Genomic DNA, 13,847 nt, shown 5'->3' with positions numbered 1-13,847 from the left:
TTTCTTCCCATGGTCCTTTTCTCCCATCTTCCTATTTTCTAAAAGAACTAATACACGTACATTTTCTACACATCTCCATACAATCAAGTTTCAACTTCACCAATAGATTTATGAGACTCGCATGTAGGAGATGTGTAAAAAATGTATTTATATTATTTCTCTTTTCAAAATTACAATTAGATCCGTAAGTTCCACAAATGGCACATATCTAATGGTGAAAAGGATGCATAACACGTCTCCAATAGATATCTTCTAGTTGGTTTCTCAAAAAAGAAAAGAACAAAGATCTCACGTGCATTTTTAAATTTTTAAAACCACGTGAAAATCACATACACTTCAATCACAAAAAGAGCTGAAGCGTTGTGGCATAGCAGTTGCAAATGAGAAGGCATTCCAAGCTTTAGGTTTAAATACCTCTTGAATTCACTCTGCTCATAGATAAATGCTCTCAAGAGATACATCAATACAACTTTACCAAAAATGCCTTAATAAAAAGAGGTTGAAAATTAACAATAAAGTTAAAACACTCAATTAAACAATCAGAACCCAGTTGACCCAACTAAAGAGGAATACGATGCATTTTCATCAGCAGGAGTTTTCTTCCGGCCACCCTTGTTTGAAACATCGTTAGTCTTGTGAAGTAGTCCTGTTTCCAGACCAGCCAGATTGAACAATTCCAATCTTTGTTGCTTTGCCACCTCTATATCACCTTCCCAGCAAGTTTCAGAAACAATTTCAAGTGCTTTCTCCATACTCTCCTCCGACACAAGATTCCCATTTTGCAGGAGGACAAGGTAAACTTGTTCAGCAGAAGTTTTCCGTATCTGGGTTATAATAAGAGTTAAAAGGAAAGAAGGCACAGAACCAATAAGTAAGGATCCATAATCAAGCATACTCTTCTTCGTAGCTTATGATTGAGTTGCTTTGAAGATACTATCACCTAGAGAGAACAGGAGTAAAAGAATAATAAAAGCAAGGAACTTCCCTAAAAAAAAGCAATTCAATTTTGATGGTTCTGAAAAGGTTGGTTGGGAATGTGAGTGGCAATTCATAATGATAGAGGACAGCCTATTGAAACAGGTAATAAAGATTGTGGAGGAAGTTTCTATGTACCTTCAATAGAAACAATGACTTTAAGATGAGAATTAATTCATGCCAGTAATTAACATACATGTAAGATTCATATTGCAGGAGACTCTAAGCTGCTTATACACACTCTTATCGCCAGGGCAAATATTCCCCGGAAATTGCTAACTTAATTCAGGATTGTTGTAAAATTTTGCATAATATTAATGGGAATATTGAGATAAATCATCTTTTTGGAGAAGCTAATCAAGTCGCAGATTTATGGCTTTTATGGGCTTAATTCTTTCTGATACTCTTATTTCGATTTAAAACTTTCCAGTTATTCTATAGAGAAATGATTGTTGTACAACTCTTGGCACAACTCTTATACAACTTCAACAACTTTTTTTTTTTTCAAACTAACTATTGAATCTGTTTTCCTACATGTGGGTCCTACATATTCAATGGTTGATTTAAAAAAAAAAAAAATTCTTGAAGTTGTACAAAAGTTATACAGAAATTGAAAACGTATCATATCTCTATTATATATAGGATCACGTATGAAGATATTTTTAGTAGAGCTTGTGAAAAATTTTGTTCTGTTTAATTATCCCTCCAAAAAAAAAAAAAGGTAGATATTTAAATTTATAAGGAAAAAACTACTAAAAGCCTGTGACCCTATATTACAAACCTTAGGATAGCGATGGCCAAGGAAAGTGAGAAGATGAGAGAAGGTCCGAGAGTTAATGGGATCCAAAAGTGAAGCAATATATCCAAGTATTGCAATGCCTGCATATAACTTAGAGAAGTCCTTTGACCCCTTCAATTCGATTGTGAGGGAAGCCAGAACACCAGCGCAGAAGGTTGGAGTATGAGCCTGGAAAATGATATTGACAGCAGGTCAACTTAAAAATTTGTTCAGACCAAAGATTTATAGCAAAGGGGATATATAACCAAAACACAAAGGAACCACAGTCATGCTTTTAATGGTTTATACAATAACAAATGATTTAAGTATAATGTCCATGTCAACACCACTGCAAAAAGAGAAAAAGAACGAAACTTCACTTGGTCCATGTTAAAAGATCTAGTGGATAATACAATTGCAGCATTTCTGCAGAGTTCAGACAAAGGGATGATGGGATGATTAGCAACATCCAGGAACCTCTTAACCAGTTCACCTTTGTAGAATTCCATGTATATTTTTTGCTAGACAAGCCTAATTTATCCCAGCCTAGAACACATAACAAATATCACACTTGGCTATTAGGTACCATTCATCCGATGCCCCTCTTCATCAGATGGATGTGCCCAAACTACACCAATGACTAATGCTTGTGGCTAAGTATGTTAATTGTTGTCAAGAACTGGGGCTAGTAAAAGTGAGCTCTTTCAGATTAATGCATTGCTCCTGATTGAATTCACCTGGAACATAGACCACCACCATGCAGGAGGAAAATAGGCACCGGAATGCCACTTACCCATATTTCTTTAGGACAAGGTGGAGCCTATATAGCCCAGGTAGATTGGTTCACAAGTAACAATGTCATTAGGTGATTTGGAGCCGAGACTGTCTTTCCACTTGATGGAAGACGACGCATAGAACCTACTTCTAAATTGCATAAGTAATTCAACACTTATAGAAATATGCTTGAAATAACTGACCAATTTAAGGGCACAAGACAATCTACTCTTTATTTGCATTGGTATCTTGATGTGTAATGGTCACTGCCCACAAAAATTCATATCTTTTTTAATTTAATCTCATTATAAAGCGTAGAGGGGAAAACTTCATATCTTTTTAGTTTCAGGTGATTGCTTTAAAAGTGAAAAGAAATACAAAGAAACTGTTGGGTCTCTGAACTTAGTGTTCTGGTTTTGCAGCATGTTTTGGATTGTGTAATACAGATTGCAGTTTCTAGGTTAGTGGCAATTGTGGTAATCCAGTTCCTTATAAACATGCTCCGGAACAGTTGTGTTAATAATAACAATAATTATGAGATAATTTTTCAGCTCCAATGCAATTAGAAGAAAGAAAATGAGATACTAACAGCATTGATAAACTGGGTGAGGCAACTGAAAAAGAAAAGCTCACAATTTTTCAGCTCCAATGCAATTAGATGAAGGAAAATGAGATACTAACAGCATTGATAAACTGGGTGAGGCAACAGAAAAAGAAAAGTCAACTAACCTCCATATTTAAGAATATCTTTTTGCTGAAAAGAATCTCGATGGTCTGAAATAAAGAAGAATTTCATCTAAGGAAAGCTTCAAAAAATAAGGATATAAAGCACAGTAGTATATAGGAAGGACATTGTTCTTAAAAAGAAAATATATATACATAGACATATACTGGTACACATGCACATACATAAGCAACAAGTAGAGTGCAGAAACATGCAACAGAAATGTCAAAACCAAGGAAGTCCATCCGCCTATAATGTATAGCAGTATAAAACAACTAAAGAAAATATATGCAAAGAAAATAGGAAAAAGTATATATAACCCACTCAAACTACCACAAACTAAAGATTGCATCAATGTCCCCTCCAAAGTACCAAAAATTTGCAATGGACCCCCATGTCCAGGAAAAAGACAAAAATGACCTTAAAAAGTTTTCAATAAGACAATAATACCCCTATAAATTCAAAAAAAGAAAGGGGTGGGGGAGGGGGGCTATAACAGGGGGTGGTTTTAAAATGACTGAAAAAATTGAGGGTGTGGCCGAACAACTCCCAACGGGTGTGGGGGTGGTTTGACCACCCCTAGATATGGCCGAAGGGGGTGGCCAAACCACCCCCTGGCCATTTGGGGGGTGGCCACCCCTCCCCCAACCCCCTTTTTCTTAAAATAAATAAATAATAGTTTTGATTGATTTTTCTTTTTAGTGCTTTTCCCAAGAAAATATTACATCATTCACATGAAAGTTGTATAAGAAGTATACCCAAAATATCCAAAATACAGTCTTATCATGGCCAAGTTTCACTCCTTCAATTACAAACTTGAACTAATCTTTCAGAAATAAGATGTTTCTAGCAGGATTAATAAGATTAATCATCACAATGAACTAATTAAACTAAAAGTATTGACAACTACTGTCTTGTAGAGTATGGTACAGTTTCTAAGGCAATAGGGACCCTTGACAGTTGATTATCCTTGTGCTCATATTTACTCTTTTTTGTTTTTTCTTATTATCATAGTTATTTAAAAAAAAAAAAAAAAAAACATTTTAGCAATCCAACATGCTTCAATTGATTGTTAAACAACTTTCTTTTATGACTTCTCTGTTGCTAAATTTAGCTAATAAAAAAGAATGGCTGATATTGGCAACTATGCAGCCATAATCAGATGGTGATGATCTAGACATACTCTGAATTAGACTGAATGTAAGATGAGATATGCACAAATGGAACCAAAGAGACTACAAAAACTGCAGGCAACCCGCATAAAAATGGTATAGTTTTTTATAAAAAAAAAAAATTAAAAAAAAAAAGAAAAAAAAAAAAGAAGAAGAAGAAGAAGAAGAAATCAATGAGGCTTATAGCACCATAGCACGCATATCTGATTACAGCTCATGACTTTATATTCAAATCTAAGATAAATGGGGAAGACTTGAGCCTCGGATTAAGGGAACCAATCAAAGCAACAAACCAGTAAGCAGGTTTGCTTTTCTTGAGACATAAGTCTCACTTCTTTTTCTCCTTGTACACTTAGTCAACAAGAAAAAATATAGTCTGATGACACACAGCCTATTTCGATTCCTTAACCAATTAAAAATAGGTGCTCTGTAGATGTCTCTTGTTCTCACGATATGAAATGAAGATATAATCAGTCTACTGCAGGAAATGACTGGGTTAAAAAAATAGGAAATAAGATCATCTACTATACAGTTATTTATGTATTTTGCAGTCTGATCAGAGCAAGCCACATCACAATACACGAAGTGTTGGTATCTTAATTGTCGAGCAAAAGTCATAAGGAAAAGGGCCCTTCAACCGTATCTCTATTTTTGAAGTAAAGCAGTAAATAGTCATGTTTCCTACCAAGAGCTTCTCAGTGATTTTACCTTCAGAGTGGGTACAATCACTCTATCACATCTTTTGTACTGTTGAAAAATCCAAAGGATGTCATTAGAGAGCATAAACTCTCTGGACCTTTTCGCATTGAGGTCTTCGGTTCCAACTGCTTGAAGAAACTCTAACAATGCTGAGATTGATGCCTTCCTCAGTGAATCTTGCAAACCACCAGTAGAGGCAACTAACCCAGATAGGACAGGTCTACTATAACAATCAAATTGAAGTAACTCTACAAAACGTGGATATGAGAAAGCGGGTACCTACAAGCAAGTACACAAGGTCCTTTTCGTCAAAGAACTCATTACTTATTAAGTAAACTGTAAAAGAAATGACCTATGCATACTTACACCCCATTGTAAACCTGCATCATTAGGAACAAGTTCTTCCAGCTTTTCCCTGTAAGGTATATAGGGAATATAAACCATTTTGTTGTACAAAATCCTTTGAAGAACTTTTGCAGCTGCTTCTCTTAGTTTGTCCATCTTCTCCACAGCTTGCTTACAAATTCCTCCAATCAAGATGGAAGCAAGATTTGCATCAAAAAGCGAGTCCATCTGGTTATTTTTAACCACGACAGAATTTGGAAGCTCTTGTGCAGGTTCAACTTCATCTGATCTTCTAGTAGAACCAGTGGAATCTCTCTTACAAAGGATATATGTACATCTCTCCAGGCCATCCAAAGCTGCATCACGAACCCAAGAACCCACATCACCTCTGTTATCAACAGAGTAGTCATCTAGAGCTTTAAATAAACTCATCATCACTTCATTTTTTAGCAGAAGAAATGTAGACATGTCCCTAGACTGGATATTTGAATCTTCTCCAGCCTGAGTTAACATCTCACAGACAGATATGAGTCCTTTGACAGCATTTACCCGTGCTTCAACATCTCTGTCTTCTGGGTTATCCTGCACATAAAAAATAAGTAGTTATGAGACTCATTCACTAGTTCTATAAAAGTGGAACATTTCAATGACAAATGCAACTTCCAGTAGAATTACCTCAATAGCACAAGAGCTACAAAGCTTCAAAAGCACGTCCCTCCACCTATTAGCCAAAAGATCATAAGGCAAAACACCAAGTGCCAATGCAGATCCTCTTCTTATAGCAACATTTGGATCAGTCAGCATTTGCAGGTACTTTGACGCTATATCACCAGTACCTCCAGTGTCAGCGGCAACCAGATATGCTCGAACAAAGTGTTTGAAAGCATTAATAGCAGCATACTGTACATCATAGGGGGGAACAAAAGTTCAGGGTGTTGCAGAGAAATAACATCAGCTGACGAGCAAAATAATCATACCAAAAGACAACTACCTGTATCTGAGAATTAGGATGTCTAAGATTCTCATTCAAAGTATCAAGCAAAGTTCGTTTTATCTTTCCTGTTAATGACAAATGAGATATAGAGATACATTCAATAAACCGGGAAACAGCTGAACGCATTATCTCTCCACCCTTTCCACGATAAAGCCGTGCTTTCTCAATAGCAGGAACTACACCAGCAACAAGCTGCTGTTTATCTGTTGTAAAAGAGAAATTGGACAAAATGATAACATGTTTCTGCATTCATAAGATGAGAAGAAAAAGAAAAAAGAAAAAAAAAAAAAAGAGCAGCTAATCACCTATATTCATAAGCTAGGATACAGAAGAGGACATATTTACCAACTAATGAAAATAGCCGACAAGATACTACCAAATTGAAATTTTACAAGTTCTTCCTCGATCAGCACACTTATGCTATCACCAAGATAGCTGGATGAGGTGGCTCTGACTCATGTCAGCCTGGAGGGGCCTAACCTCAACCTCCTTTAAAATTTAATCCTCAACCATTTTTCACTTTGTGGGTTGCAGGCAGGTGGATAGATGAGATTTATGATCCTTGGAGTTCCATCATTCATTTGAATAAAGCTCGCTTTGATGCGTATTCATACACACGGTGTGTCATAAAAAAATAATAGGCCGAACACAATTTAACATACATTCATATGAGATACTTCCAAAGAATTATCTTGTCCTTAATTCTAGAGTCTTAATCAATAATTTCGTATCTATTGATTCTGAGTGATCAAATTACAAATTACACACATTGTTCACCCTCAAAACCTAAAAAGTGCTTCAAACATTTTTCAAACAATAGTTATCCAAATGAGTTTTTAGATGTGGCCCCATAGAAAATAATTTTCAGTTTTCGTTTTCAAAAACACTTTTTAAAGCACAAAACACGTTACACTTTCCACAAAAATATTTTCGTTGTTTATTTTCTAGAAAACATGTATGGTAATTGGTCTAAAAACTGGTTTTAAAAATCAAAAAATAGAAACCAGTACCCAATATGTGCGGTTTGAAAGTTACAAAAAAGAAAAAGAAAAAAAGTGTTAGATATGTGTCTAGCCTGATGGTTCTGTGTGACAAACCCGTGTGGCGGCCACTGTGGTGGTTGCCGGATCTGGCTAGCAGCCTCACGGTGGCTGCTAGATCTATGTGGTGGTCACTAGATCTATGTGGCAGTCATTATTATGGCCATCGAATCTATCTACTCCACCCGTCACAGACAAGGGGTGCTGGCCGCCACCATGGAGGCCAGCTTCTAGCAAGCCCAATGTTTTTTTTTTTTTTTTTTTCTATTTTTAATGTTTTGAAAAAAGAAATCAGAATTAAATCAAAACACTTTTCAGAAACACTTCAATTACCAAACAAGTTTACAAATGTGACCCCGCCAAACAACACTTTTTCAAATGTGGCCCCCACAGAAAACATTTCGATTTTCAATTTTTCAAAACACCAAATAAAAAACACTTGTCAAAAACTTTACCAAACAAATCTGATTCATCAAAAAAAAAAAAAATTAACTGTACCAAACAAATCCATAGTTTTTTTTTTTCTTTTTATCTTCGTCTAGAGTATCCATACATGTTTTTTTTTTCGAGGTATGATGCCTTCCTTAGATTTTGATCATATATTTTACCTCATTATGTATTGTCTTAATATATTTTGTAAAACTAAATCAAATTAATAGATGGAAAAACTAAATGTTATGATTATGTAATTTCATGAAATATCATATGCTGCATTAATCTACCATACTTTTAACGCACACTATTCGGTAATATCTAGGCTTTAATTTCACATTTGACATGTATAGACAAGTTAATTCACAGAAGCAACTTCGGTATGCAATAAGTCTTGCTTTATGTTATATATAGAATTTATGCACAGTTCCATTACTAGGCAAAGTGCTTCTAAAATGTTACTGAAACATTCTGTTTTCCAACCCAAATTTAATGACACTACTGAAAAAAATTTAACACCTGGCACTATAAATTCCATTCTTAAAGAAGCAAGCATGAAAATACGGACTAAGTGAAGACCCTTAAAGAAAAACCTTTTAGTATATCAGAGACTAATAACTCTAGAAGGACCATAAATAACAAGTTTTTAATACTCCCTCTGGGTTGCAATAGAAGTACTACAAATGACACACATTTTAATAAAACAAACACACTTCCTAAAATACTCTTAGATGGACCAAAAAAGATCAGTTCAAAATTGAAAAAATGTGGATTCAAATCTAAGAGTACCATAGGAAGTTAAATAGATAAATTTTTCGTTATTCGAAAACTTTCATCTATTATGGTACAGCCAAAAAAGGAAAGCACATAATCTATTATCAGACAGTGCGAGTACTACGAATAAGTACTTGCATTCTGATTTGGATCAACTACATAAATTTGAAGAAGGTAAGAGTACCAACCAGAGGAAAGAACACAATCACATTGATGTAGAGCTAAAACAAGTTCACCAGCTGCCAAAGTCGCACCATGGCGCATGCACAAATCAGATGAGAGAGTACAAGGAATTAACTTTTCCACTACGGAGCTTGCAAAATATTCAGGATCATATTTGACAAGAGCAGAAAGAGCCTCTGCAGCAAGTTCTCTCAAGCCTTTATCCTAATCACATCAACCATGAGTAAGCAATGTATTTTATAGATCCCAACAAAATTAGAACATAACTATAATACTATGCTTCCACACCATGAGTTGCTCGTGGTAAAATTTGAATATAGTAAGAAATAACAACTATGAAATTTCCATCAAAAAAAGAAAAGAAAAGAAAAACAAATAAGTTCAATAGAAAAGGAATGGGGAATAAGGTATCCAGTCTCCAGGTCCCTGCAGAAAGGAAAAAAGAAATTCACATTCTTCCTACCGGAAAGGGAGAATTAGGAAAACGAAAGGAATATGAAAAAGTTTATTGTTATGGAATATGCCTGCCCGAAATAAAATCCACTATGGACATGTGTAAACGTGACTTTCAAGGAACTTAATGTTATTTGGGAAGGACAACATCAAAATAATTACCAATGGCCATCTAATGTTGCATTAAAATTAGTGTGAATTTGCACAAGTAATGAAGACAACCCGGCTCAACCTTGACCCCTTCCCGAGAATCAGAAATTAGTAACACGCTTCACATATTTAAAATTACACAGCACTGAGGATCTCCTTTTCAAACAGACATATTTCATGACTTTTGAGCATAACACTCTTTAGAAGTCCTTAAAAGGTAAAAATGTTTCCAAACTACAAGAAAATATTTCATTTTCAACAAAAAAGGTACAATAACAATTATTTTGCATAGTTTTGTTTTTTTTTTTTTTTTGGATGAATCAAAAAACTTTATAGAACCAAACTCATCAATAAGGTTGAAAATACAAATCTGAGAAAATGGGGAAAAAAGGGAAAAGCAATCATTATATTCACCATTTAAAATCTAACTGTGCAAAACATAAAAACCCAAGCTCTCTCACCTTCCCCAAAACGTCATAATCAAAAAAGAAATAACTTCTTTTTTTTTTTTATTGAAGTAAGAGAAATATCATTAAAAAACGTAAAGCGCAGACAAGCACACATGGAGTATACAAGAAGCAACTAGTGTGGAGAAGAAAAAAGAACAAAAAAAATCATGAAAGCTAATCACTAAGGGAGTTAGGAACGCAAACAGTCCAAGAGAACGACGACTAAAAAAAGAGAGTTTTGAGCTCCTCAATCGTCCTTTATTTGTCTTCGCAGTTTTTATCATTTCGTTCCATCCACAGACACCAAAAAAGGCAAGAATGAACCATCTTCCATACTCAGCACACCAAGAGTGATCACCCGTCCACCAGCAAACGAATAAATCGACCACCCGAAAAGGCATAACCTAAGACAAACTGAAGCAGCTGAAAATGACATTTCATAAAGAACGAGCAACCTCACAATGGAGAAGAAGGTGGTCCATAGACTCCCCATTCATTTTGCACAAACAACACCTATCAATCACAATGACATGCCTCTTTTTGAGATTATCCAAGATAAGGATCTTCCCGTGCGCCGCCGACCAAGCAAAAAAAGCCACTTTCAAGGGAACTTTGGTCCGCCAAATACTTTTCCAAGAAAAGAAGCTTTCTCTTTGCAAACAAGGACCTTATAGAAAGAACTAACATCAAACTTCCCTTTGTGAGGAGTCCACCAAAGCTTGTCATCCCCTTCACTCCTCACTCTAATGGAATACAACAAGGTGAAGAAGAAAGCCAAGACTTCCACCTCCCAGTCGTGGGTTGCTCGAATAAAGCTAATGTCCCACTGAAGTGAACCACTCTCTGGAACCAAGTGAGCTGCAACAAGCGCCTCCTTGTCACGAGCAAAGCCATATAAAACCGGGAAAGCTTCCTTGAGGGTCATCTCTCCAAACCACACATCATACCAAAATTTGATCCTGGACCCATGTCCTAAATAAATCTAGTATGACTACAAAACAAACTCCACCCCTTCCTAATATTCTTCCAAAGCCCCACTCCATGAGACCCAAAGGGATCTAAGGAGCACCACCCATCCCACACACCACCATACTTAGCATCCACAATAAGTTTCCACCAAGCCTCTCTCTCATGCACATAACACCATAACCACTTCCCTAACAGAGCCCTGTTAAAATCCTCAAATTCTATATGCCCAAGCCTCCTTCAGAAATAGGGGAACAAACCTTGGACTAGCTAACCAGGTTATATTTGAACTCTTCACCTAGACTTCTCTATAAGAAATACGATGGAGCTTCTCAATACGATTTGCCACACTAGCAAGATTAGGAAAAAGAGACAAGAAAAACGTAGGGAGATTGGAAAGAGTGTTCTTTATAAGGGTAACCCTACCACCCTTGGACAGGTACATCCGCTTCCAGCTAGCCAACCGCCTCTCAATCTTTCCAAGAACACCATCCCAAATAGACTTGGCCTTAAAAGAGGCCCCCCAACGGAAGACCAAGATACTTTAAAGGTAACGAGGAAACCCCACAACCCAAGATGCTAGCCAAACCATCCACACAACCCACTACAACCAAAATAGACTTAGCCAAGTTAATCTTCAAACCTGAAACAGCTTCGAAGCACAAGAACAACACACGAAGAAAGCGAAGCTAGTTAGGATTAGCCCCACAAAAAACCAAGTATTGTCCGCGAACAACATATGTGAAAAGTTTACCACCTCAAAGCGACTAGAACCCACATAGAAGCTTGAAAGAAGACCTCTCTGGATAGTAGCAGTGATCAACTTACTTAGAGCCTCCATAACAATGACAAACAGAAGAGGAGACAGAGGATCACCCTGTCTAAGCCTGCGAGAGCTACTAAAAAATTAGACGGAGTGCTGTTCACCAAGATAGAGAAACGCACCGAAGAGCTGTAATGCACTATCCAAGAACATCATTTCTCCCCAAAACCACATCTTCTCCAACTAAGCTCCTCCTGAAGAATAGAATTCTCCAAATCTCTAATAACCAAATATTTCCTCTCCTTCTCTTCAGGAGTTCAACTACAAAATTTCTCTACTCTATCAAGAGCACTTAACTCTTCATTCAAAGCTTTTTTAAGAAACTCCATGTTACCAAACTCCTCCTCGTTCCACCTCTTAAGATCAACATTTAAGGCCTTAAGCTTTTGAGCAAAGATGAAGCTAGGAGGGCCTTGAAAGTGATAAGACGATATTAAATCACCACTTATCCCAAAAGCTTAAACTTATAGGAAGAGATAAATTTAATCACTTAATCAATACTTTAACATTCCCCCTTACATGGGGGCTCAGACTTCCTTTTAATAGGTGAGGCCCAACAGGCAGAATATTTAATTGAAATGTGATGTAAATGACGAAATCAAGGTTCAAACTTAGGACCTTTGGCTCTAATACCATCAACAACAACAATGGTGTGTTGAAAGGAAACATCGACATCTAATAGAGACTACACTAGCCTTACTAGCTGATAGTACCCTCAATAAATATTTTCAATCCACTGGCATTATTTATCGTGTTTCCTATCCACACACCCATCAACAACAAGGGTGTGTTGAAAGGAAACATCGACATCTAATAGAGACTACACTAGCCCTACTAGCTAATACTTCTCTCCCCAAAACCTTTTGCGATGAAGCTTGGTCTTGCTTCTTGTTACTTGATCAACCGGATGCCCACTCCTTTGTTGAAAAATCTCTCCTTTTGAAAAACTCTTCTTTCGGGTCCCGGATTATAAATTCCTTAAAGTTTTTGGGTGTGCTTGCTTTCCTAATCTTAAACCCTACAATTCCCATAAGTTTTCTTTGTGATCCAAACAATGTGTGTTCTTAGGATATAGTTCACACCATAAAGGCTACAAATGCTATCATCATGAATCTGGCTATATGTATATTTCTCAGGATGTAGTCTTCCATGAGGATGTTTTTCCCTTCCTTCAAACCTCATGAAAGTTAGTTCAATCTCCTTCATATTCACCTACTTACAGCTCTTTCTCCCGTCCAATTAATAATATCAATGTCTCGGTTCCAACTCTTCCATCTCCATCTTCATTAAATACAAATTCCAGCAACACTCACTCTCCTACCAGCTCTTCCTCAATTCATGTAGAGCCAGATGTTACTACTGTCCAATCACTGGACATGGCACCTCCTAGACTTCACCCTATGCGAACCAGATCTCAGAACAATGTTAGACAGATCCGGCAACTCACAGATGGTACGGTTAGAAATCCTCTACCTCGGGCTTTACTCTTAGAAGCTGCACTTCTTGAACCCACTTGCTTCTCCAATGTTGTCAAGGTCAGTGAATGGCATAATGCCATGCAAGTTGAGTTCAATGCTCTCCTCAAAAACCGCACATGGTCCTTTGTTCCTCCACAGGCAACCAAAAATGTTGTAGGCTGCAAATGGGTGTTTAAACTCAAGCGCAAGACGTCTTTTGAGAGTGAAATGGGCCCATGGACTTTGATATGGTATGGGAGCCAAGTTTCTTCCGATTGTTGGGCCTTTCCCCCCGTTCTGTTCACGTGTTTGGCCAATAGTCTCACACGTGAGGGGGCGAATTAAAAGTGCTCCACATCGTCTAGTTTATATTCTTCCTAACCTCTTTATAAGTTATGGTATCTCCTCTTCTCTCAAAGCGTCTTTGACTGTGAAATGGGCCCATGGACTTTGATAGACGACCACCAAAGTCTCACACTATCCACAAACTCATCAGACTTTAACCACATATTCTCAAACTTGAACAGTCTAGAATCCCAATGAATACCACCACAGTAAAGGAGGATAGGAAAGTGATCAGAGCACAATCTAGGAAACCTTTTCTGGAGAAGACCTGGAAACTTGACTTACCAATATGGAGAAACGAGGAACCTATCAAG

At 36.9% G+C, this 13,847-nt stretch overlaps 1 protein-coding gene across 3 annotated transcripts in view; it reads right to left on the bottom strand.

Annotated features, from left to right (window-relative positions):
- Positions 1–399: 399 nt before the first annotated feature.
- The window catches only part of LOC133879681 (tubulin-folding cofactor D), a 36,330-nt gene continuing 22,882 nt past the window's right edge, over positions 400–13,847 (bottom strand). For all 3 annotated transcript variants that reach the window (XM_062318362.1, XM_062318364.1, XM_062318363.1), the window contains exons 10-17: positions 8,896–9,094; positions 6,459–6,664; positions 6,143–6,367; positions 5,489–6,049; positions 5,132–5,401; positions 3,257–3,301; positions 1,757–1,942; positions 400–824 (exon numbers count right to left, since the gene is read on the bottom strand). In XM_062318362.1, the coding sequence (XP_062174346.1) occupies positions 540–824; positions 1,757–1,942; positions 3,257–3,301; positions 5,132–5,401; positions 5,489–6,049; positions 6,143–6,367; positions 6,459–6,664; positions 8,896–9,094 (1,977 nt within the window). In that variant the 3' untranslated portion in view covers positions 400–539. The remainder of the gene's footprint in view (positions 825–1,756; positions 1,943–3,256; positions 3,302–5,131; positions 5,402–5,488; positions 6,050–6,142; positions 6,368–6,458; positions 6,665–8,895; positions 9,095–13,847) is intronic.

Source organism: Alnus glutinosa, chromosome 10, assembly GCF_958979055.1.
Source record: "Alnus glutinosa chromosome 10, dhAlnGlut1.1, whole genome shotgun sequence".
Lineage (NCBI taxonomy): Eukaryota > Viridiplantae > Streptophyta > Magnoliopsida > Fagales > Betulaceae > Alnus > Alnus glutinosa.
This window is presented reverse-complemented; position numbering and strand designations above follow the sequence as displayed.